Consider the following 23674-nt stretch of genomic DNA (forward strand, 5'->3'; position numbering starts at 1 on the left):
CTAATAACATTTCATGTTTCAGCTATTTTGTCCACAACAATAACAGCAAGGAATATAGGCTAAATAACAGAAAGCACCTCTGTGTATAAAGCAATACAAATCAGCAGTGCTATGAAAACAGAATCAAGGAGACTCAAAAGAAGGTCAGTCAAATCAACATGACTAAAGTTTGCTAGTTCACAAAAGTCTGCAGGCATACTGAATATACCTACAATCAGTGTGCTGGGAATCTCTCATTGTTTTATCAGGAAATTTGAATGAGGGAAAAAAAATAAGGTGGTGATGGAAGAAGAAGAAGTATGGTTGATTACACCTCTATTTGTGAGCATTAACTCTTATTCCAACAAATCATACCCATAATGTCTAAGCCCAAATACACCAACAAACAAACAGAATCAAAGAACATGCAGTATATGGATTCACCCAGTGTTTGGTACATACAGCGCACAGGCCTTCAGTTTCTGAAGTGACTGCACTATTGCCGTCACTGGCATCCAGTGAAGTGGCAACGGGCAAGAAATTCATCTGACGGTGGTAATGGGACCCCATCAAGTAGTCCCAGTCCTACAGGGAGAGGAAACAAAGATAAACGCCAGTCAAAAAGATAGCTTTTAAAACCAGAGACCAAAACATCAAATACAGTCATTAAAATGTTATGTGAACTGCAAAATGACCTTTGAGACATTTCTGTGCATTTGGTCACTTGACAAGACAGACCACATTTTGGTCCAACTCATGGCTCTCCATTGTTTATAATTTGATTGGTAAGGGGATGCAGATCGTTAGCAAAATAGAAACAATAATATGAATGATGAATGAGTTTGGAGAAAAAAGGGAGAGGCATGCAATTCAAAGAACATCATCCCTATAGTGAAACACAGTGGTGGGAGTATTATGGAACTGGAACTGGGAATTTCTTCAATTTAGTTTTGAAAGAAAACTTCAAGCAGTCAGCAGCAAACTGGGTCTGGATTGTCAGTTCGTCTGCCAACACAACGATGACCCAAAATATGAAGCACTAGATTTTAAAGACAAAAATGATGTTACAGCACAAAGCCCTGATCCTACTGAAAATGTGTGAGGTGAACTGAAGACAAAGGTCGATTCTATCATCGGGGGGGCTTATACTTTTCAGTTTGATTTTGTTTTTCAGGAAATAATTGTGTTTCTGTGGGCAAACTAAAATAATTTAGGTATCCAAAATAAAAATTGGGATGTTTGGAAAAAGCTATGCTGAACATACCTTGCTCTGACTTGGGAAAACCTTCAGAAATGAAATAATTCTAACAATTCTGTCCTCATCTTTACATCTTTGATGCACCATGAAGACAACAGAGGTAAGAAGCTGACACTGTCGTCCAGTCTAATGTGACTCACACATTTCTTCAGGTCACACACACACACACACACACACACACACACACACTACAGCCTAAGCCTCCAGCTAACTGACATTTTCCAACCATATTTTGCTCTAATGAGAACACATTACTTAAGAAGCCAACCAATAATTAGGACTATTTAAAGAAGACTGTGGAGGGGCCATTTCAAGGGTTAAGACTTGGGTTTCAGATTCAGGGTTACAGCAAGGGGAAAGGGAACACATTGTGCCAATGTGAATCTCCTCAATGACAAAAGCACAAATATGTGTAACTATGTTTAGGATTGTAGGACAGATTACAGTCCCCCCCACTGCCCTCCTCCTAAGAGTAAACTGGGATTTCCCATCACACAGTTCTCCATGACTGTACTGGTTTACTTCTGGTTGCTTCTTTTTTTTTTTCTTTTTTTACTAAAATGTATTTTTAAAATCTTTAGGTTAAAGGCTTTATTATGTCCTTAAAACTTATAAACACAATAGCAAAAGTAAACAGCAAACAAGCTAAAATAAAAATAGCTGAAACAGTTTCAAAACAACAGTTTCTAAAGCATGAATTGGACCTTTTAAAATTACTGTTTAATATAAGAAAGAAAAATAAAAAAAAATTTACACTATTTTATATCATTTATTTAACCAGGGAACTCTTACAGAGAAACAAGAAATTATTTTTCCAGGAAATTCTGGCCAAGGGGCCACCACAAGCAGTATATAGAACAAAAGTAACTTTAGTAACTGAGAAAATTAAGACATGGAAAGAAGTCAAGGGATGTTTCATGAGACTAGAAATCATTAGTGATATACATTACTTTCTAAAATCTGCAATTTGGGGGATTCAAAAGTATATAAGTATAATATATAAGTATATTCAAGAGTATTGAAGCACTTGCTTTTTGCTGTGTTTTCTTTTATAACACTTGTTTCACTGTCTCACTATGTGAGACAACCCTTGCATGCATAATTGATTGTTAAGGGATTATAAGTCTACAAGCTGTAATAAAGCTTGATAATTGTGCTCTAAAACATCACAACAGCTCACACTTAAGTAACACACCTCATCAGAACCTCCATCGGAGGGACGAGCCTTCTTGGCTGCAATCACTGGAGAGAGAGGCATTTCAAAATGCAGCTGTGAAAGTAGGAAGGAGGACAGGGAGCAAGGTCAAGACATGCAAATTACAGTTTAAAGCCACAATAGGATTTTTCTAGTCAAGAATTAAAAAAAAAAATAGTTCAAAGCAGACCAGGCTTTTGGCTGCCAAGAATCATTTTGTATAAATGTACAAGATTTTTACTGAAAGTTTCATTTTTAAATCTACTCAGTATGACTGCAAATGTCATTAATTATGAAACAAATTGGAAAGCCATTTCTACAATACATTAACTGGAAATTACAATTACAGTTTAAAAAACAAAATACAAATGCTGACTCACATTTCGTGTCCAGGTCAGGCGCTCGGTGTTGTAGCCCATCAGTGTCATGAAGCAGGTGACAAACAGGCTCCACTCTGTGTGGGCACTGGGACCTCCAGGTGCATTGTAGATGTTATACCATTTCACCAAAACCTGTTGCATTTAAAGAATTTAGCAAAACTAAATGGAGTTTCTCTAGATCATTGCAATGAAAATAAAGAGTATATCTGCATGTTTGTGTGAAAATAAAGCCCTGAAAAACATAATTTTGTCATTCAGCCTCTTACTCTACCTAATGAGATCCTATACAATTTCTGCCAAACCCTAATGAGGCTGTTATTGTATACATTTCCTTCTTTGTTTTTCCTTCTTGATTAGTTGGAGACAGTTAGTTGGTCAACTCTGATGTCATAATCTGTACACTAACCACGACTGAGTAACATTTAAATAAACATGATGGAGATCTTCCGCTCTAAAGGTTTCAGTGCTTATAAATAGCACAGCTTGAGGTTACCTTTCCTGAGTATAAAATTTCCTACACAATATCATACACAAGTCCCAGATTCAGACCATCCTTTTTGATGTCTGGATTTGGATTAAATTGCAAATACATTTACTTAAGACCATCAACACAAGTTTTCCCAATTTTTTTGCCCTTCATTTCAGTTTGAAATGCATTTGTGAACATACGATGGCCAAATTCAATTATGTGAAACCTTTCCCAAAAAATTCAATCATGGGTAAAGATCCAGATCCAGACTGACCAATCACAGGTAGAATTTTCATGCAAACCCATCAATAGTTTTTTGAGTAACCATCTGAACGAACACACACGTACGCACGCACACACCTCCTTGGTAGAGTTAATAATGCACTGAATTGAAATTATTGGCAGACTGGTTAAGTTGTTATTCTGAATCTTTGCTTGTCTGCGGACAATGTCAAGTTTTTAACTAATACATAATTTGTAAGTGAAATTCCACATGTTCACTTCCACCAACCTTCATAGCAGCTTCCTTAGGCAGGATAAAACGAATTGCCTCAAGGCACTTTCTCACTAAAATACACGAAGGGAAACAAGGGAAATAGCAAAAGTGTCACAGTTCATGGTAGTTCGGTGTGAAATTCACAATCATATGAGGCAATTCAGAAAACACACATTTACTAACATTTTTTCTACATAATGGATGGAATTAGATAACCATTGTACAGTTTTATTAGTTATATTACGTTTAAGAAATAATAATCATTAAGAATGTGAGAAAACAAAACATTAGTTTTTCTAAGATGCAATAATTTCAAAACAGGAAAAGATGAAATACATAAAAGGTTGCTCGTTAGATTCTCTCAGCTGTAGAAAATGGTGGAAATGTTATTGTAAAAGTGTTAAATTCAGTAAAACCACTGCCTGAATTCTAGGCTTAAAACTAGAGCTAAAACTTTCTAATACTTGTGCTACCAACCACAGACAAATGGAAGTTTAGAAACAAACACAAAAAAAGTGCAATACAATTATTTTTAACAGATTTTTTTAATGAATCTCATCCTGATCTGACAATTTCCACCTATCATCCTCTACCCCCCAAAAAGAAAAATGGAAATTACAAACTAACTACCACAACAACAGTAATTAGCGCTACCATGTCTCCTAACAACTCTGGCCAATCAGATGCTTAATCAACATCACTGGGAATCTTAATTGGACACCCAGAGTTGGAAAGGTCAAGAAAGAGGTAGCTAAATGCCATTTCATTAGAGGAAGAAAGCCTTGTCTACAGGATCGATTACAAAATAATGGAGAGCAACATATGAACAAGACACAAAAGGCAGGTACACAAGGCAGCAAGAGTGATACACACTGCTTAGTGACAATGAAGGCTTTAAAAATAAAAACTAACAAAAGCTAGAAGAGAAGGTTCATGGTCACAGTAGATCCACTAGTGGTAGACAACAGATGAAATCATCCAGCTGACCTCAAAGTTAATTGGTTAGAAAAAAAAATATCTGTAATTTAGTTTAATTATTACAAAGTACATGGTCATCAGCTACTATGTGCTATTGGGAAATGAAATCATCGGGGAAATGAATAGGTCTGTCTGCTGTTATACCATAGAGTTTGTTTTACCAGCTGAGTGGACTTTCCAGAAAAACAAACAGTAATTTTCCATTTCATGTGGAAAATCTTACATAAGAAAACGAAGCAGACAGAGCAGACAGTCAGAATCTTTGGAAAAGTTTGGAAGGTTTAAAGTTAAAAAAGGCATTCATTTTTTTAAGTTAATACCTTTGGATGATTATCTAAAAATGCTGATTAGATAATCAAAGGCTGTGGTACAACATAGCAAGAAAATATATATTATGCAAATCTGTTTGTTGGATCTTAAAAATGTTATTAACCCCCCCGGCAGGTACTTTTAAACAACTGAAAGGATAATGACATTTCAGTAAAGCCAAAAGGTGAAAACCTTAACCAAAAAAAAGAAAAAAAGAAGTGGCAACAGTGGTTTTATCAGCAGTGGCAAAGATGCTGCCTCACATTTGTTTAGATAAAAGCTGCTAAAAGCTTTTAGTACTACCTGATTTAAAAGAAAAAGATCCCTCCATTTTTATTCCCACTGTGAACTGATGTTAATGGTTTAGCAAAAGAACAGGCTTTTTAAAAACAGTGAAAACACTAAATAGATTTGTTGACTAATTTTTACATCAAGCCTGTGTAAGAGATTACACAATAAGAGCAGATGTGGATATCTGTGCTTCTGCGCATCTAAAAACAACTGTGTCATCTTTCCAATTCACCTCAGCATAGCAGGCCATCTGTTTCCAGATATTTTATTACCAGAGGTTCAGACACACATTACATTTCGCTTTCAGTTCATACATGTACGACCTTTCCTTTCCATTTCCTGAAGTAGTTATGATGCACAACATCATTCTGTTAAGCCATATATAAAGATTTGAGCTACATCTATTATTTAGAATACATTTAACTATCCTCTTTAATAGATTAAAAAAAAAAAATTAACAATTCTGGTGTTGTGAAAGTGTTTATCAGTGTAATGTTTTGTGCTTGCTGCCCATGTGTGTCTGCCTCATAATGGTCCTCAAGACATCAAGATTATATGTCACTGTGGACACGATGCAGAGAGGCTCTCAAACCTAACTAAAGGACCTCACCGCACTGACTAAGCGATCTGTGTGTGGTCTCACTTAAAATGTACACGCCAACACTGTCGGCTGCAATGTCAACTCTTAAATGTGTGAGAGCGTTTCTTTGATTTATTTTTTTTAAATGTATATATGTGTGACTCACCCAGGTCTGAAGTAGCAATCTCTGGGATAGAAATCCTCAGCATTGTGCCAATGCTTAGTTCCTGGAGAAATTGTGGAGACAGATTGTGCATACATTTAAATTATACTCTTTAAGTTCAATTTCACATCAATTTCATATCAGTGCAAAACAGCTGTTTGTGAGCACAAAACTGATAAAAGACCTCAACAGAGAAAGCCTGATTGCAAATCTCAGAAAAAAGAAACTGGTGTGTGCAATAACTCATTGTCTTCGGGTATACTAGACAGACTCGCCAGAAACACTAAACAACAGCAAATAACATTTAATTACATGCAGTCAGAAACTTCCTGGCTGCAACTTAAGCTGATTAAACTTTCAAGCACTACTCCAATCACTGATGTCACATCAGGCGTTCTTACAGCATTTTGTCAAAAGTGCAACACACATGAAATTTTCAACCCATAACTTGAAACAAAATGCTTCGAAATATTTCAAATAAAGATTCCTGTATTGATTTGTCATAAAATAAGTAGTCTGATCTTCATCTATAATTAATCTCTACCTGTACATCCTGTAAAGATCACACCATAAGTAAAACTTGCTAACACCTTTGTTCATGTGTTCATTATAAGAAAAAGATTGAAAAAGGAAAGTTTTGAAGGACAGAATAGAAAGTAGCCATTAAAAACATAATTACAAAACATCCCATGTTTGCAAAAGACAAAATGGAGGTTTAACAAAACTTCTTGAAAAATGCTTTGTTGTTAGGCAAGCTAAACCTGGACCTTCGGTGAAAATTAACAATGTTGAGTTTAGAAGTGAAAAAAAATAAATAAATAAATAAAAAAATAGCACTGCACAACAACACCTAAACGTCTACGCAACTCCGAAGAATGGTTTAGTTGTGTTAGGGATGCCTTGAGTCTTTGTTAAAAGAACCGTGAATTCTAAATTGTATTCTTTATGCCGGGTCAAGGCATTTCTGGTGTCCAATTCTGGTGTGACTGTGAATGTGAATGAGGACTGTCTCTCTCTATTAGCCTTGTGACGGACTGGCGACCTTCCTAGGGTGTACCTCAGGTGGATTTCAGGGCCTTTGTGACCTGAAACTTGGGAGAGTTGGTGGTGTTGGTGATGCAACAAGACAATGACCTAAAGCACACCAGTAAGTCAACAACAGAATAACAGAATTTTTTTAAAACGTGCGTTGAAATGGTCAAGTCAAAAGAGTCCCGTCTTCAACCAAATGACTTCCTCTCTCTGCTGGGTTTAATCAAGACATCCCAGAAATACTGATGAACTGAAACAGTTACATGAACACTCCAACAATTCTTCCTGTTGATGTGCAAGTCTAAGAAGCAGCTTCTTGATGCTAAAGAAAACTCAACAAGATATAAATTATAGGGTTCACTTAATATTTCATGATTGCTTGCACTCGTTTTACTTTTCTTCATTTTTTTTCATTATTCCATTATGTGTTTTATCCAATTGTAAAGTGTCCTTGGGTGTCTTGAAAGACGCTTTATAAATAAAAATTTTTATTATTGCTATACTTTACGAGTAATCAGTTCACAAGTTGCGGTAATTCCGAGCATTTCCTGTCCTGCAATTATGTATACAGCAGCATTTTTCTGTTGCAGCAAGTTATATCCAATTATTCTACCAGCTGCATCACAGCTAATATCATCAGCTGAAAAGAAAAATAACCAAATCAGTCACTGAGAGCATGCAACTTTCACATTTTCACCAGGATTATAACTGTATATTTCCAATTATTTTGAATAGCTGTGCTCTAGATGGAAAAACAGACCAAAACCTCTCATCACATTTTCTCCAGCAGGTTTTGTCCTGTTCTTGTCATTTTTTCATGAAAGAAACCCTGATGTGAAACTCAACAGGAGCAGGAGGTTTGAAAAGTCCAGTGCGCCGCATTAGGAACAATTAGTCTCTGGATTGACATATTGAGGTCTCAAACAGAAATTCAATGAGCAAAGCCAAAAGAGCAGCAGCCTGCAGACAGAAAGCTTTCTGATGATGTATAAGAGAAAGAAACAGTGATGTTTGGCTGGTGTGTAACTTAGAGAATAATGTAAAGTCCTGGAGCTGAAGAGAGTGTCTAGACCAAGTCTGACAGGATTAACCCAAGAGGCAGAAACACGAACAACGTTGCTTTTGTAACTGTCATTCACAAATATGAATGTGCCTGAATCACTTGTGCAGACACAGATAGACATTAGAAACAAGAAACAACACCTTAAGGGAGAGTCTCACTATGTTGTCGTGGTGCAGTAGCAGTCAGTCCAAATTTCACTTGATGCGTTTTTACCCTCCACTGCACTGACAGCTGACAACCATCTTTTGGCAGTTTGTATCCGAAAAGTCCCCTTCTAATAATCAGCTCTGTATATGTCATTAAACTCAGATGAGTTAAAAAATTAGGACACCAAACATTAATTTGAACTTGTGTTTTGTTTTGGCTTTGATTTGATTACATCATCTGTTTCTTGTACTGGCTGTGAGTGTGTGGATGACCGATCATCTGAGTTAATTCCCCTTGATTACAAAACACACGTTTTACCTATTGTTGAGAAGAAAAAAAAAAAAGGGATCAATGCCATCTATGTTAAACACAGAAAACCTACCAGAGTCACCCGGTTGCAGACAGGATCACGTAAGGCATTGATGTAGGGTGTGGCTGGCTGAAATGTGTAATCCTCCAAAAAGGAAGCATCATGGTGTTTAATGTTTGGACCCCTTAGCCCTGTCACTGGTGAAGGCATGGCATCCTGAAGAGAGGTGTTAAAATAGAGAGGTGAACCAAAGGAGTCAAATGTACCAGATATACAGTACACACTTAAAAAGCAAAGAAAAGTGCATTTACAATGCATGTTAATACCTCATCAAGCCTTTGGAGATGCCTACTGCCAGCGTTAGCTGGTGTGCTAACAGTTTCCACTGGAGTGCTGCGGTGAGGGAGGTGATTGGTCAGGCTGAAGGAGGGTGACAACAGTCCAGGCACAAACACCTTGCTGACCTACGTGACAGCCAAGAAAGCAATCCCATGATTCATTACACCGTTAAAAAAAAATTAAAAAATAAATAAATAAATAAATCAAAAAATCTGAGAACTCAATTGTCATCTACAGGAAGCAAAGGCAGCTGTGCTTACCCTGGTGATTCCTGTATAGAGAACCAAACTACCACAGGCCTCCAGAACTAGCATGGCATCTATACTCTGAGGAGCAAAGTTTCATTGTCAGAAACACGTTGAATGTTACTCCAAAAAAAACAAACAAACAAAAAAAACCTCCTGCTGTAATTTCCCCAACTGTCAACAACTGAATACAAAGAAAATTATCAAATATTCACACAAGATGCTAGAACCTGTAAATGTGCATACTTAAAAAAATAACTTAAAAGTTGAAATGATAATGAATAAACAGAAATCACTGGTTTCTGCTCCAAAATTCAAGCATCCAACTCCATAGTTTTCCTGGGAGACCTCAGGTCACATGGTAGTTTTACCATCCAGACGATGGAGAAAACTAAACGTTTCAGGAAAGAATGACCAACCTGATCTAAACTAGAAAAAACATTTTGCTATTAGACTTTTTTGATAGGCATGGACCGGACATAACCACCACTATGATAAATAATTACAGTTTTTAATTTTATTTTTAAAGTTTTAATTACAGTTTTTCACAAAATCCTTCGCGGAACAGATTTATCTCATGTATATACACACATTAGTTCCTGTAGGTAGCAAGGAAAACCTTAATTATATCTTGCAAAACTTGTAATCATCCGGATAAGATTTATATTAAAAAAAAAAAAAAAAAAAAAAAATACAGGAAGGCCTCCTACACAATGTTTACAACTTTACACCACCCATGCAACAATTTGTTAAGGTGGAAGAGCCTGCTAAGGGCTATTTTCAGCACAGTACAGCACCATAAACTTCATACAGACTCTTGACTCTAATGAATACAGTTTTCCCCCGTTTTAACTTTTGCGCTTTCCCTTTCAACTCTCCAATGATAGAATTTTATAATGTACCTGCAGAGGCTCTGCATCTTTAGCAGGGATGGTTGTGACAGAGGGGAAGATGAGCTGTGACGTATCATTGCTCTCAATAAACTTCACACATCTGCAGAAAATAAAATGATCATGAAAAAAAAAAAAAAAGTTAACTTGTGAACTCACATTTCACAACAAATTAGGGTGGAGAAAGATGTGTGTATGTTTGTTTACCTGAGCTGTTGGTGAGATTCCACCAGGAAACACAGGTAATGATTCTCACAGAGATCAGAGGTCAGGAATACTTTAGATGCCTGGCTGCTCATTTCCCTGTAAATGGTAAAAAGAGATACTAACTGATGTCAAACAGCAGAATTTGCTAAATTGGAACAGCCTAAAGCAACAGAAAGAACTGTATTACATAGAATACAAATGATGTCTTTAAAAAAAAAAAAAAAGTTCTGTATTATGCAAACACAAAGAACAAGTTGCTCACAAACTTTGATCTAATGGCTAATGAACAACTTTGCAAGACCATTCAAGCTTTCATTGCTTATTGCTTTTTATTTACTGATTAAAATAGTCTCACATTTACAATACGGCAAAAGAGTTACAAGCTTAAAAGCAATTTTTACATTTTTAAGAGCGATCTTTGAGCTAAAACTGGTCAACAGCTTTGAAGTTAGATTTCAATGCTGCCAATTACCTGTTGGAGCCAGCAGTGACCGCCTCACTCCATAGCTGCTCCATGCAGAGGTCAGGTATGATAGGTTCCATCTCTGGGACCAACACTGTCTCATTGATAGTACTGTTGGGAGATGCTAACAAGCCATGGTGCCCCCTGGGGGATGAGCTGTGCAAAGACGTGTTGAAACGAGCCACACCTGAAAAGGATGGAGCTGCCATGCCTGGAGAGTGGGCACGGCTGAGACAGGAGGACAGGGGATAAGCATTTTTCAGTTTTTACCTATTATGGGTATGGCCCTCATTGGCTAGGTTAACCTCACCTGAGGGCGGCCATGTTGGATATACTCGGAGAATGAACTCTAGAGTGAGTTCCTGGTGAGGATGTGACAATCCTGCTCTGGTGGCTGTGCAAAGCACTGTAGTGGAGGGGAGAGCTGGAACCAACAGCACTGCAAGAAGAAAAACAGTAACCAGGTCAGATGCTGACGTTTTGGTCTCTAAGTTTTTAACTTGTAATTATTTTTAAGGCAATATAATCCATTAAGTATCACTTTATTGTTCGGTCTGTATGACACAGCAGCAACCCCAATAACTGAGGAGCTGTCTTTAGACAGTGGGACTTTTGCTTTACTCAGAAATGTAACAAGACGCTAACTAATTCCTGCCCGTCTGCTAATCACTTGATTAGGCTGCTCCACTTTCAGTACCTTGTTCCAGTGCCAAGACCATGCCCACTTGGACCAGTGCCACCAGGGGAGTCATGACGGGAGACATTCCGCAAATGAGAAGTGAGAAAGCCTGAAGCCATCAGACCCAACGGTGTCCCAACCGGTTCTGCCGGACACCGCAGGACTGTAGAGCGCTCCTGACAGGGTTAAAAGGCTTTAGTTTAGGAAGAACTTAGTTGGTTTTAGTGTCTTTGTGTGTATTCATGATCACTCACATCATGTGTGACTTTGCGCAGAGTCCAGACAGAGTGTATTCCTTGAACTGTGTCATATGATACAACTATAGACGGCTGACAGCAGGTGAACACTATCTTCATGGCCGAGTCAGACACATACTGCACACGGGAGCCTTCAAACAGGCCTGGAAAAAAAGAATACGCACAAATTCAGGAAAAATATGAAATAAGTTCACAAGATCTCATTCTGAGAAGATCAGTGTCTCATACCTGCAGGTTTACACACAACTGGTGCGATCTCATCTAGAGGATGCAGCATGCTGAAAACTGTGGGCAGAGGTTCCCTGTATGGGGGGGTGGGGGGGTGGAATAAGAGCTCAATGCCTCGGTTATATACTTCCCGCACTGTTTTATGTTTGTGTAGAAATGTCTGTCACTACATTATTTCACATGGATGCACTGATTAATCGAAACGTGTCATGTACTTGTGAAGGCATGTGATTGCAAGTGCAGAGTGTGAGCACATACCCAGGGGGGCTGAAATGTGCATCATTTGCAGTGTTTTTACGTTCCATAAGAAGTCCAAACTTTGTTGCCCACACATTTGACACCTTGAAAAGAAAAGACAGTACAGACTCATGAAACATTTTTAACAGATGTCTGGTATCAACAATTTTTAAAAACACTGATGGCAGCCGATGGTACTCCCCAGCCTCCTAGTAGAAGTATGAATTTGACTCCATTCTTAAGTTATTGCATTCACAAACTTGGGTGTCCATATAGCCCCCTTAAATGCTAAACTGTTCAATATTTTGATCTGCATTTAAAACAATACAAAAAACTGCATTCTGTTTACAGATCCATCACGACCAGTAAATAATAAAATTCATAGTTGGGTTAAATTTTGTCCAACAATCATGAATAAAGTCTCTGTCAGATATTTATTTTAAGGCTAGAGGTGCCACTTGTTTTCTTTGCTTTCCTAGAGTAGTTTAATACAGCCTTATATAAATGAATATTGAAAAACTGACAATATTCACAAAACTTTGCATTTTACATCCCAGCTATTAAAGTTCTTATTTAAAAAAATGGTTACTTGTACTATTTTTTAAATTATCTTGAATAACTTTCTATTGAAACTAATACTAATGATATTCTCTACCACTTAAAAACAGCACTGAAAGGTTAAGAAAAGTGCAACACCCTGAGAGCTTCAGTGTCAGGGACACCACAGCAGTGGGGATTCTTCCTGTCACAAAGGCTCTCACAAGGTGTTTCTTGCCTTTCTCACAACACCAACCCACGGTTTGCTTGCCTCTTTATTAAATTCAGTTATTTAGTAAGAGTGTATGTCCAACCTTTCCCGTAAGAAAATATCAAATGCTTTATCACGAACACAACATGCCTCAAGTTTAAAAAAACAAAAAAACAAAACTCAAACGTTGAAAACACATCCCGAAATCAAATTATATTTTGTTGGTGTGCAACAGACTACTGAGTGAAAGACACTCGTAAATACACAAAGCTATGCACACACATAAACTCACACACACTTACTTCCCACTATCAGTGATGCAAATTTTCTATCATTACTGGTTAACCAGAAAATGGTTAACCAATAATGGCTCTGAGAAATATCCCTAATCCAAACGTGGTGGGTTGTGTGGTTTTAGTTCAGCAGCGAGGTGGGGTAATGTTTCAGAGATTTATGCATCCACTAATCGAATTATCCTTTTATTCAGCAGTGTTCTGGAACATGGGAGACACACAAAGAAGCCTGCAGTTACTGCTGCATGTCAGCTTGCATCTGTGTTGAGGTGGAAGTTTAGGTAGTGGAGGTCCAACTGAGTCACACAGATTTAAAAGAATTTTGTGGCTCATGTGTAGACCCATCTCTTTCTCTGGATATAAACATTCCCCATTAATATTGCTCTATACCTCACCTGGAAGGGCAGTGGTGAGATGAAGTCTTTTCCAGTCATGGTGTGAACATTAACACAGCTACTCTGGACAATACACACTGTGAGCTCCACTTCTTCATCTGCAAAACATTAAAAACATTCTGTGTTTTGTTCATCAGGACTGCAATATGAATAAGCAAAAAACTGCACAAAAAGACACAGTACCATCATTCTTCTTGTGAGGAGCAGCAAAGTTGCACCACAAGGCCTGGAGGTAATACACAAAAAAAAAAAAAAACTGTTTCAAGTCTTAGAGCACAGAATCCTGACAATCATCGTGGGCGATATACAATCTATATAGTAAAGCAAAAGCCATACTGATTCCTGACAGAAAACAACATGGTCCCTCATTTGCCCTTAGAAATGAGAATGGACAAGCACAATTATGAGAGACCATGTAGTACACAAAACAATCAGAAACAGACCTGCTGCACTGGGCTGTCAACAGTGAAGGCCTTATATACACTGGAAGCTTGAGCCCTACTACCCTGGCTCCAGACAACCACGTTTCCTGCTGCATAGAGTTCTTCTTCAAATTCCACATCTTCCTCTTTGACTCCCTTGCAGCCCTTCCTAAGCTGCCAAAATTCCTGTCATTCAAAACACATCAACACAAAAACCAAATCAAAACCACATTTGAGCTTAACAACACATTAAGTACTGCAGTGCAGCAGTGTTGTAACAATTGCACTGACTATATTAGTGTAAAAAAAAAAATCATTAAAGATTTAAAGTAATTAAAGATATGTTAATGAAAAATCAAATTTAAACCCTTTAGGTGTATTCTATTTACCATTTTCCTTCTTATATTTTTACTGTTTAATACACACCAGTTCCTCTGAAGAGCAGGTCAGGAGAACAATTCAGGCTATCCATTAAATAAGACTGTTAGATGGTCCACTCCTATTATGAAAAATTATAGATCATAATACTAGACACTCTCACCCTCTCTCTCTCCTGCAGACTGACTTCCTGCAGGGACCCCACCAGGCCAGCAGCACCATCTGATGCCCACAGCTCGGAGGCAGGCTGGAGCTCTCTGAGCTGCAGGTTGAAGGCGTTTGGATGGTTCCTGCAGTGCTCGCGGCCAAACGGGACAAATGACTGCAATTCCCCTGCGGCAATCATCGTGGCTGTCTCTTCATACACGACTTCCGACATGAGTTTCAGATATCAGCATTATTTCTGAGAAGAACAGAGTTTGAGGTATAAATAACAGTATTTAAAAGCAAGCAAGACCTTTTTTCAGACACAATACAACTGAAGAGCATCACCAATTTGCGCCATACCAGACCGTTTAGCTGTAGTATTCATAACCATTATTTAATACGATAAAAAATAAAGTATAGATCCTCGAGACAAGTTTATTGTAGTACTTAAGAACAAAGAGTTTCACATAAACTGTTCTCTTCTGTCATTTTCTCTTTATGACATTAATGATGACATCACTTTTATCAGTAGCTTATCTGTAAAGTACTGTGAATACCAGTGAGTATAAGATGAGGTGTAAATACACTTCCTCTGCGTAAATAACTTTATTTAATTTACTTGACTGAAGGACAGATTGCATTACTGGTGGCTAAATAATGTTCTCTATTAACACATCGACAACTTAGCTGGCTGAAGCAGGCTCACTGGACCTTTACTATTACTAAAACTATCCCGTTAGAGGGGTCAACATAGTAGGAGATAGAAATCTCATTAACAATTTCCACAGGACTTCCACGGTAGCAAGTTTCTGTTGACTTTGATAGACGCGACATGCTAGAAGTTAGCTGGAAGTTCTTACCTCAAATACTCCCCCAAACAAAGTTCGGTACTCTACAGACACTAAGATGCTGTAAATTACATAAATATACAACTTGACAGTCAGCTATGAGTCTGCATGCTGACACTAAACACCATTGAAACGGCCCGACTAGCATGCTAGCTACCGTTAGCTGCAGCTAGCTTTCAGCTTACAGGGAGACATTTAGTCGCTAACCTGATAATAAGGAATAGTCTGGCCCTTGTCGCGGAGTCCTTATCTTTCCTTTCAATGCGTCTCGCTTGAGCACAACGTTGTCACCCTACAAACATAAAAACAAGTGGCAAATTCCGTATTCGCCTATAGCAGGTTTTCAAATGAGCGCGGACATCTTTGCTGTCCCGACATCCCATTCCTCCACGAGTCAGCCAATCAGCAGCGAGGAGGCGATATGTTGACATCTGATAGGCTGCCTCCGTCAGAGTTATGGACACTGGTGTGAAAGACTGATGATCAGGATGTCTTATGTAAGTAATTCAGCCATAAATTAAAAATATAATATAATTAATATAAAATATAATTTAAAAAATAAAATAATAGTATTTGTAGAAAATCTAGGTGTATATATAGATATATGAAGATGAAAAATAAATAAATAAAATGAAACTCAGTTGTTTATGTCTTTCTTTAGGGACATTTACTATTAGAGACCATTGGTAAATTTGCACTTGAGGCTTCCAGTAAGGTGAAAGCTGTCGGAAAGGAAAGCAAGAGGCTCAGAGATGTCGAGGATATAAATAATACTGCATAATACTACAAATATTATGTCTTGTAGCAATAAAATGTTTTTGAATATCTATTAAAGTTATTTAAAGCTGCAATTTGATTATGCATTATCCCCATATTTCTGCTGTTCAATCCTTCTATATGTGAGGGCCAGTCTATAAGAACAAATTGGGTTTAAAAGAAGGATGGCTTTAAAGAAAGATAATCTAAAATATTTTTAGACAGCGAATACATTTCACCAAGGTCTAATATATGATAGAACTGTGAATAATGCAAAGTCCCTCTGTTTAAATATACTGTGACCATAATAGTTCCACTGTAAGTGTTCCAGAGTGACTACGGTGGTTTGACAACAACCATGATTTTTGAGGATGAAATCCTTTGCACTTAAAATAATGAAATATTTCTATTTAATTTCTTGTATGTTTATAATACGCTTAAAAATAACCATCAACAGTAACTGTTCTGACCTGGCTGACAGCTATTTCGGTTTATTGAACAGATCAGATTCAGTATTTTTCAGTACTTAATTAATAATTACTTAATTACTTAATTAATTTTTTATTTGTATGCTAAATAAAATACATGAAACAAAATTGAAAAAAACATTGAAAATTATTTAAATTAGTTGATAACCAAAATGAGGTTTGGATGCAAAAACCGTCCACATCTCAAATAGTGATGTTTGACTTTCAGACTTTCAGACTTGATGACGATGTTAAACTTGGAGGATATTAATAAACAGAGCAGAGAAAATAACTGTCACCTCAATTAGGAGTAAATATGCTGATATTTAATGGGGGAAGTAGTGGGTGATTAACAGCATGTCTTCAAAGTCACACAGATATTTAGACTCAATATTCAAAGAAAACTGTCATTTTTATGTTACATTTAAAAGAATATCACATCTGTTTAAATGTTTAACTTCTTTTATTAATTTTCTAATCACATTTTGAACAACACGTTTTGCTATGTTTGAAAAGCTATAGTTTACATCATTACTGTAGTTATTTGTAAGAAAAAAAACATTTAGGCCTACTCCAATATTATTAAGAGCAGTTATGTCATGAATTTCATCCTTCTGCCTCAAAGAAATCAAAGTCTGCACAACGTAGTCATGAGAAAATACACTGATGTAGGAAGCTGGGAGTGGCTCGGTGCTCATGGATGTGATGGATGTCACACTGCAACAAGGTATGATCTGAATGAGTTAACTCTTCCAAATGATATCACTGCAGCTCACTGGGGAGTATGTGTCTGTCAGGGAAGGGAAGGCAGATAAATAAAGTGAGAGAATGTTATTCCATATCTGACTAACAGCTGTTGTCTTTTCCCGGTCTATTGTGTATTTCACATAATTGCCTGAAAATAACACCAATTTTTGGCTCTAAATTGAATTCTCATCATCCTCTCCTGCATGCTTTCACTAACACTAAATGACTTCTGCCCCAAACTATTGCCTCATTCTGAGTATAATTGACTGATCTGTATCAGTGAATACTCTCCAGATGCTGATCGCAAAAAGAAAACATTAATTATACTGAAATAAAAACAAATACTGCCAAAAATCTTTTGCACTTCTCGGCATCTTCATATTTTCTACAGTTCTCTGTCCTGTTCAGTTATGTAACAGGCAGGATTTTGACCGAAATACAGAACATGGGGTACGAGAGTCAACTCAAACACTCTGTTATGTTGCTGGTAGCTCACAGAACAAACCTAAACAGGGGCAGAAAACACTAGAACACAATGCAGGGAGACACACAACAAGTGAGGGAGGACATGACAAAGAACTAAGGAAAACTCAGGGCATAAATACACATATGAGGTAGTTAGGGAGCAAAGAAACAGCCACAGAATCTAACTAACACGACAAGTGACCAGCAAAATAAAAGATAAAAACACTGAGACAATGAATAACATGCAAAATTGACACAAACAGGGAAGCTAAGAAAATAACAAGAGACTAAATCAAATAATCCTAAGTAGAATGCTTGTTGAAAATAGACATTAACTGAAACTTGAGGACTAAATTATAACCAAGAACCAAAAAACGCCTTCATTCCAAGAACACAGGAAATCATAAATGAGAAGAAACTCTTAACTAAGAACAAAGAATAACAAACTCAAAACACTGGGTCAAACACTGAGGACCATGGCACCCACTTGCTAAACAAGCTTGGACTTATAAGCATGTTTCTAATACTAAAAGAATGTGCAGTCCACATCATTTCTCCTCTTCTTCTTCCATGGCAGGTTGTTGCCCTTGTAAAATGTTTACAGGTAGATCCTTAAATACATGGACAAAAATGCAATTTTTGTAATTTTGCATTTGTATACCAACACACTGATTTTAAATCGGGCAATCAAGATGTAAAGAAAGTGAAGATTCAGCTTTAATTCATTGCAGTGGGTTTAATAAATCGTATATTATCATATGAAATGTTTAGGAATTGCATTGGTTTTTGTACAGTCTCCCATTTTCAGACTCTCAAAAGTAACTGGACAATAATTAATTAGCAAAAATGTAGTAATTACTAATTCCTAATTTCTAACTAATACAATATTTTTTAGGGAGGAAAACGTTTTTAACTCTCAAGGATCATCTATTAATCGATCAACACACAAAATTTCATAACTTCAGCTGATGATTTTGTTGTCATAAACAAAGTTTCCTCATTTAGAAAAAGACAAGGATCATTAAATTCCATGGCATTATAAATAAGAATGTGTTTTTCATATATCAGCTTGACTTATTTGGCCCTAAGAAAAACTATATAAACAGTAAAAGTTGTAGTAACAGAGTTGATTTATGTAAATTCTACTGCAGAGCAACCTTCTAAGGTGTTGCTGAGTACAAAAGAACAAATCCAAGAAAGAATTATTGCACAAGCTGTTATTATATTGGATAAAATTGGATTTTTTTTGCGCTGCCTTTCCATGAAAATGAAGACTTTACAACACTATATCTCAACATATAACGCTCATATAACCATGACAGATACCTCATTACACTCTTTTAGCTGTGGCAGATTGGCTCGTATTTGGTGAGGTCATCTTGCCACAGATGCTCGGACTTCATTACTGAGGGGTTGTGGTGACCCACTGAAGCCGGCTGGGCAGGGACACTGATAAAGTCGCACTCTAGTATTTGAGAGAAATTGCTTAAATGTTCCAAGTGAGCAGCAAAGAAAGTATCTGAGTAGACTGATGGCTCTTTGTAACATTTCACTCCATCACAGCTGTTGCTCAGTTACTGCTTAAAAAGCAGTTTGACAAATACATCAGAAGCACCCACATAATCTAATGTATTTCAGCAACCTGTCCTAAACGTAAAAATTTCAGTTTTTGTTTACATTATGTAAGAGAGGCTTTGGTTCCACTTTATGGTCATTTTCAAGCCTCTCAGTAGTGGATATGTTATATTGAAGGGTGTCTAAAGCTCTGTACTTTTAAGTTTTACATTCAGTATCCTCAGTCACTTCTCATGCAAGGTTATTATAAATTATAAAATTATAAAATGCAGGCTTACCACTTCCATTGTAAGGTTAGATTTGACACTTAAAAACAATGCAAATTTAATTCCCCTGAAGAATAATTAATGTCAATTTCAGAGGGATGAGTAATATAAATGTGTTCATTTTGAGTGTTTAGTTTTCTTTTCTTTTTTTTTTTTTCATTAGTATTTCTTTCGTGTTTAAAAGTTAAACTTGTTTATGACAGTCTAATAGAACTGGATGATTTATAAATACGTGGAGATGTTTGTGAGAGTGTAAACTGGTATGTTACACGGGCTGTACACCTCAGACTTTCAGTACAGCTCTGTGTCATGCCACTTACAGAAATACTCTGACGAATCTTCAGTAGTGGGAAATGTTGGTGACAGGCAGGAGGGGAAGGTCAGAGCACTTTTATAATGTGTTACTCCCCTTAGTATGTGATTTAGAAATAGAGACATACATGTTTTTCTTGATAAAAAAAAAAAGCTCATGCATAATGTGTTCATGGTGTCATTTAAAAAGTTAGAGTAGATTAGTCTCAGTAGATTAATAATCCATTAAGATTAATATATAATGTATAATATGTACTGTGCGAATGTTTTAGGCAGGTGTAAATTGCTTTAAACAAAGAATGCTTTCAGAAATATAAATAATTGTTTATTGGTCCCAAATGTATTTGTTTTGCAGGATAATGACCCCAAACATACAGCCAAAGTCATTAAGAACTATCTTCAGCATAAAGAAGAGAAAGAAGTACTGGAAGTGAGGAAGGATGTGAGGAAGCCTATATCCACAGAAGATCTGTGGTTAGTTCTCCAAGATGTTTGGAGCAACCTACCAGCTGAGTTCCCTCTTAAAACTGTGCAAGTGTACCTAGAAGAATTGATGCTGTTTTGAAGGCAAAGGGTGGTCACACCAAATGTTGATTTGATTTAGATTTCTCTTTTGTTCCTTCACTGCATTTTGTTTATTGATGAAAATAAGTGATTAACACTTCCATTTTTGAAAGCATTCTTTGTTTACAGCATTTTTTCTCACCTGCCTAAAACTTTTGTGATTAAGATATGACCTACTTGTTTGTGAGTGTGTTAAAAGTTTTATAAATAGTTAATTCATATCATGATTCATGTTTAATTTGGGAAGCTGCTAGTTTTGAGAGTATTATTTTGAGGAATGATCTGGAAGTAATCATTTGCTTCTGAACATAAGACTGGAGAAATAGTGACCAACTTCAGAGAGAAAAGGCTAACAACATGTCCAGGGACAGGATGTTCATGTGGCAGAGGTGTACAAGTACCTCACTAACAGCAGAATGAACTGAAAGTCTAACACAGAAGCTGTGTACAAAAGGGGAGCGAGCAGGTTCTGTTTCCCAAGTAAGCTGAGATCCTTCAGTGTGTGCAACACAATGATTGAGATTCACAGATGTGGTGAGCACAGTGTGTAGGGAGCAGCATCAGACCTGGTGACTCCAACAGACTCAACTGATTAGGAAGGCTGGCTCTGTGATTGGCAGAAAATTAGACACTTTTAAAGATATAAAATAGAACAGGTTCATTAATAAACTGTTACCCATCATGGATAATCTTAACCAACCTCTGCATCATTTTGCTACAACTTTGAAACTGTTGAATATCATTCCCTCTCTATGTTCCATGATTACCATATTGGTGCAAATCACTTCCAGTGTGGATGCAGATTTAGGCGTTTCTTTATGAAACACAAACATAATTTATTCTATGCATTTAACTCCTAATGAGTCCCCAAGAAAGCAACTTTGTGGTCTCAAAAAAGAGAGAGCTGGGAGAGAGTAAGCAAACTGAGGGAAGTCAGCTGTTTCTTTCAGAAGATAATTAGAAGTTGTGAGACAATGTCACGTGTGACACTGTACCTACAAAAGGGATCCAGCACAACTTAATTAACAGCCAGAGAAAGTGAAGCAGCAGGCCCTTCTCCTAATGATATGACACAGGGATGAGCTTATGCACTGGCAAATAAACTTATCCCAAGGAACCATTTGTATTCATAACAGTTTTCAGTTTCAGTTCTTCCTGGATCTCCGCCCTCCTCTTGGCACACCTGCGAGAACCTGTTCATCATCAGCCTACTTAAGCTGGAGACCGTGGATTATCCCTTGCAAGAAGATTCTGTAAATAGTTACTTTACTACATGAGCTATAAAAAATAAATTCACTTAACCTGCTTTCTGACTCCTGCATTTGAGTCTGGCCTGCCTGTTGACCATGACAAGCAGCATTGCGAAAGACCTATAATTTTGTCTCATCTGCCCTTTGTGGTGCACTTTCCGTATGTCTCCAAAGGCTGATTCTGTTCATCTGGACGTAGTGTTTTCAGTGGGAGAAACGTTTCGTCACTCATCCAAGTGACTTCTTCAGTCTCAGCTGACTGCAGGTTTCCCCAGTCTTATAAACAGTACTTTTGCATAATGACTGAAACCAGCCCACTGAAGGACAAGTGGGCTGGGAGGTCAGTTCCTTCATCATAATTATGCATATTCTCATGACCATTGATCAACCATTGATCAGCAACCGCTGATCAACAACTACTTCAGTGATAACAGTGACAACAGTGATAAGTGATAACACAAACATTCAAAAACATGATTTTTTCGCCCTCAATAAACATGAATCATTAATTATAAGAAGCATGAAGCAGCACAAGTGTGGGTTCAGGGTCACCAGATCTACAGGGTGGACCATTTATATGGATACACCGTAATAACATGGGAATGGTTGGTGATATTAAAGTCCTGTTTGTGGCACATTAGTATATGTGAGGGGGGCAAACTCCTCAAGATGGGTGGTGACCATGGTGGCCATTTAGAAGTCGGCCATCTTGGATACAACTTTAGTTTTTTCAATAGGAAGAGGGCCATGTGACACATCAGACTTATTGGTAATGTCACAAGAAAAACAATGGTGTGCTTGGTTTCAACGTAACTTTATTCTTTCATGAGTTATTTACAAGTTTCTCTTTGTTCACAGCCATTGACATGTCGAAGAGGTTAACACATGAGGAGCGGATCGAAATTGTGTTGATATCTGGTGAACGCAGTAACCGGGTCATTGCAGCAGATTTCAATACAAGACACCCTACGACACAACCCATCTCCCATGCTACAGTTAGCAAACTGCTTGCTAAGTTTCGTGAAACTGGTTCAGCGTTGGATTTGCCAAAATGTGGACGGAAGAAAACTGTCACTAATGAAGAAACATCAGTGGCTGTCCTAGCTTCATTCAGCAAGAGCCCACAGCGTAGCACTCGCCGCATGTCACTGGAGAGTGGCATTAGTCGAACATCCCTTTGGAGGATATTAGCTACTCACAAATGGCACCCTTACAAACTCCAGCTACTGCAGCATCTCAACGAGGATGACCCAGATCGGCGCACAGAATTTGCAGAATGGGCAAAACAAAAATTGGAACAGGACCCTCAGTTCACGCAGAAGATTTTGTTCAGTGATGAGGCAAACTTTTATGTGAATGGTGAAGTTAACAAACAAAACCACCGCTATTGGTCTGACACTAACCCACATTGGATGGATCCCTCCAAGACTGTTGGACCAACAAAAGTGATGGTTTGGTGTGGTATATGGGGTACAACAATAGTGGGTCTATTCTTCATCAATGGAAACCTCAAGGCCACTGGATATTTGAAATTGCTACATGATGTGTTTCCCTCTTTATGCACTGAAGCTGGCACGTTCCCTGAGTTTTTCCAGCAAGATGGTGCACCACCACATTATGGGTGCCAGGTCCTGAGCATCCTAGATGAACAGTTTCCTGGAAAGTGGATTGGTCGTCGTGGGCCAGTTGAATGGCCCCCAAGGTCTCCCGATCTGACCCCCTTAGACTTTTATCTTTGGGTTCATCTGAAGGCAATTGTCTATGGTGTGACGATACGAGACTTGCAGCACCTGAAACTACGGATACTGGATGCCTGTGCTGGCATTTCTCCTGCGGTGTTGCTATC

At 37.6% G+C, this 23674-nt stretch overlaps 1 protein-coding gene across 2 annotated transcripts in view; it reads right to left on the reverse strand.

The window, feature by feature from the left end:
* anapc1 (anaphase promoting complex subunit 1) overlaps positions 1 to 15845 on the reverse strand; it is a 61553-nt gene extending 45708 nt beyond the window's left edge. Inside the window, exons 1-21 of one of the 2 annotated variants that reach the window (XM_040000286.1) lie at positions 15634 to 15845; positions 14595 to 14834; positions 14075 to 14239; positions 13815 to 13857; positions 13632 to 13729; positions 12217 to 12299; positions 11959 to 12032; positions 11728 to 11873; positions 11492 to 11649; positions 11105 to 11233; positions 10804 to 11022; positions 10332 to 10427; positions 10137 to 10227; positions 9250 to 9315; positions 8977 to 9114; positions 8723 to 8866; positions 6102 to 6162; positions 3793 to 3848; positions 2813 to 2944; positions 2433 to 2507; positions 442 to 564 (exon numbers count right to left, since the gene is read on the reverse strand). In XM_040000286.1, the coding sequence (XP_039856220.1) occupies positions 442 to 564; positions 2433 to 2507; positions 2813 to 2944; positions 3793 to 3848; positions 6102 to 6162; positions 8723 to 8866; positions 8977 to 9114; positions 9250 to 9315; positions 10137 to 10227; positions 10332 to 10427; positions 10804 to 11022; positions 11105 to 11233; positions 11492 to 11649; positions 11728 to 11873; positions 11959 to 12032; positions 12217 to 12299; positions 13632 to 13729; positions 13815 to 13857; positions 14075 to 14239; positions 14595 to 14810 (2313 nt within the window). In that variant the 5' untranslated portion in view covers positions 14811 to 14834; positions 15634 to 15845. Of the gene's footprint in view, positions 1 to 441; positions 565 to 2432; positions 2508 to 2812; positions 2945 to 3792; positions 3849 to 6101; positions 6163 to 8722; positions 8867 to 8976; positions 9115 to 9249; positions 9316 to 10136; positions 10228 to 10331; positions 10428 to 10803; positions 11023 to 11104; positions 11234 to 11491; positions 11650 to 11727; positions 11874 to 11958; positions 12033 to 12216; positions 12300 to 13631; positions 13730 to 13814; positions 13858 to 14074; positions 14240 to 14594; positions 14835 to 15438; positions 15583 to 15633 lie in introns of those variants that run through there. The other variant, XM_040000287.1, reaches the window with a different exon arrangement.
* Positions 15846 to 23674: the final 7829 nt, after the last annotated feature.

Source organism: Simochromis diagramma, unplaced genomic scaffold, assembly GCF_900408965.1.
Source record: "Simochromis diagramma unplaced genomic scaffold, fSimDia1.1 OVJJ01000596.1, whole genome shotgun sequence".
NCBI classification, from domain to species: domain Eukaryota; kingdom Metazoa; phylum Chordata; class Actinopteri; order Cichliformes; family Cichlidae; genus Simochromis; species Simochromis diagramma.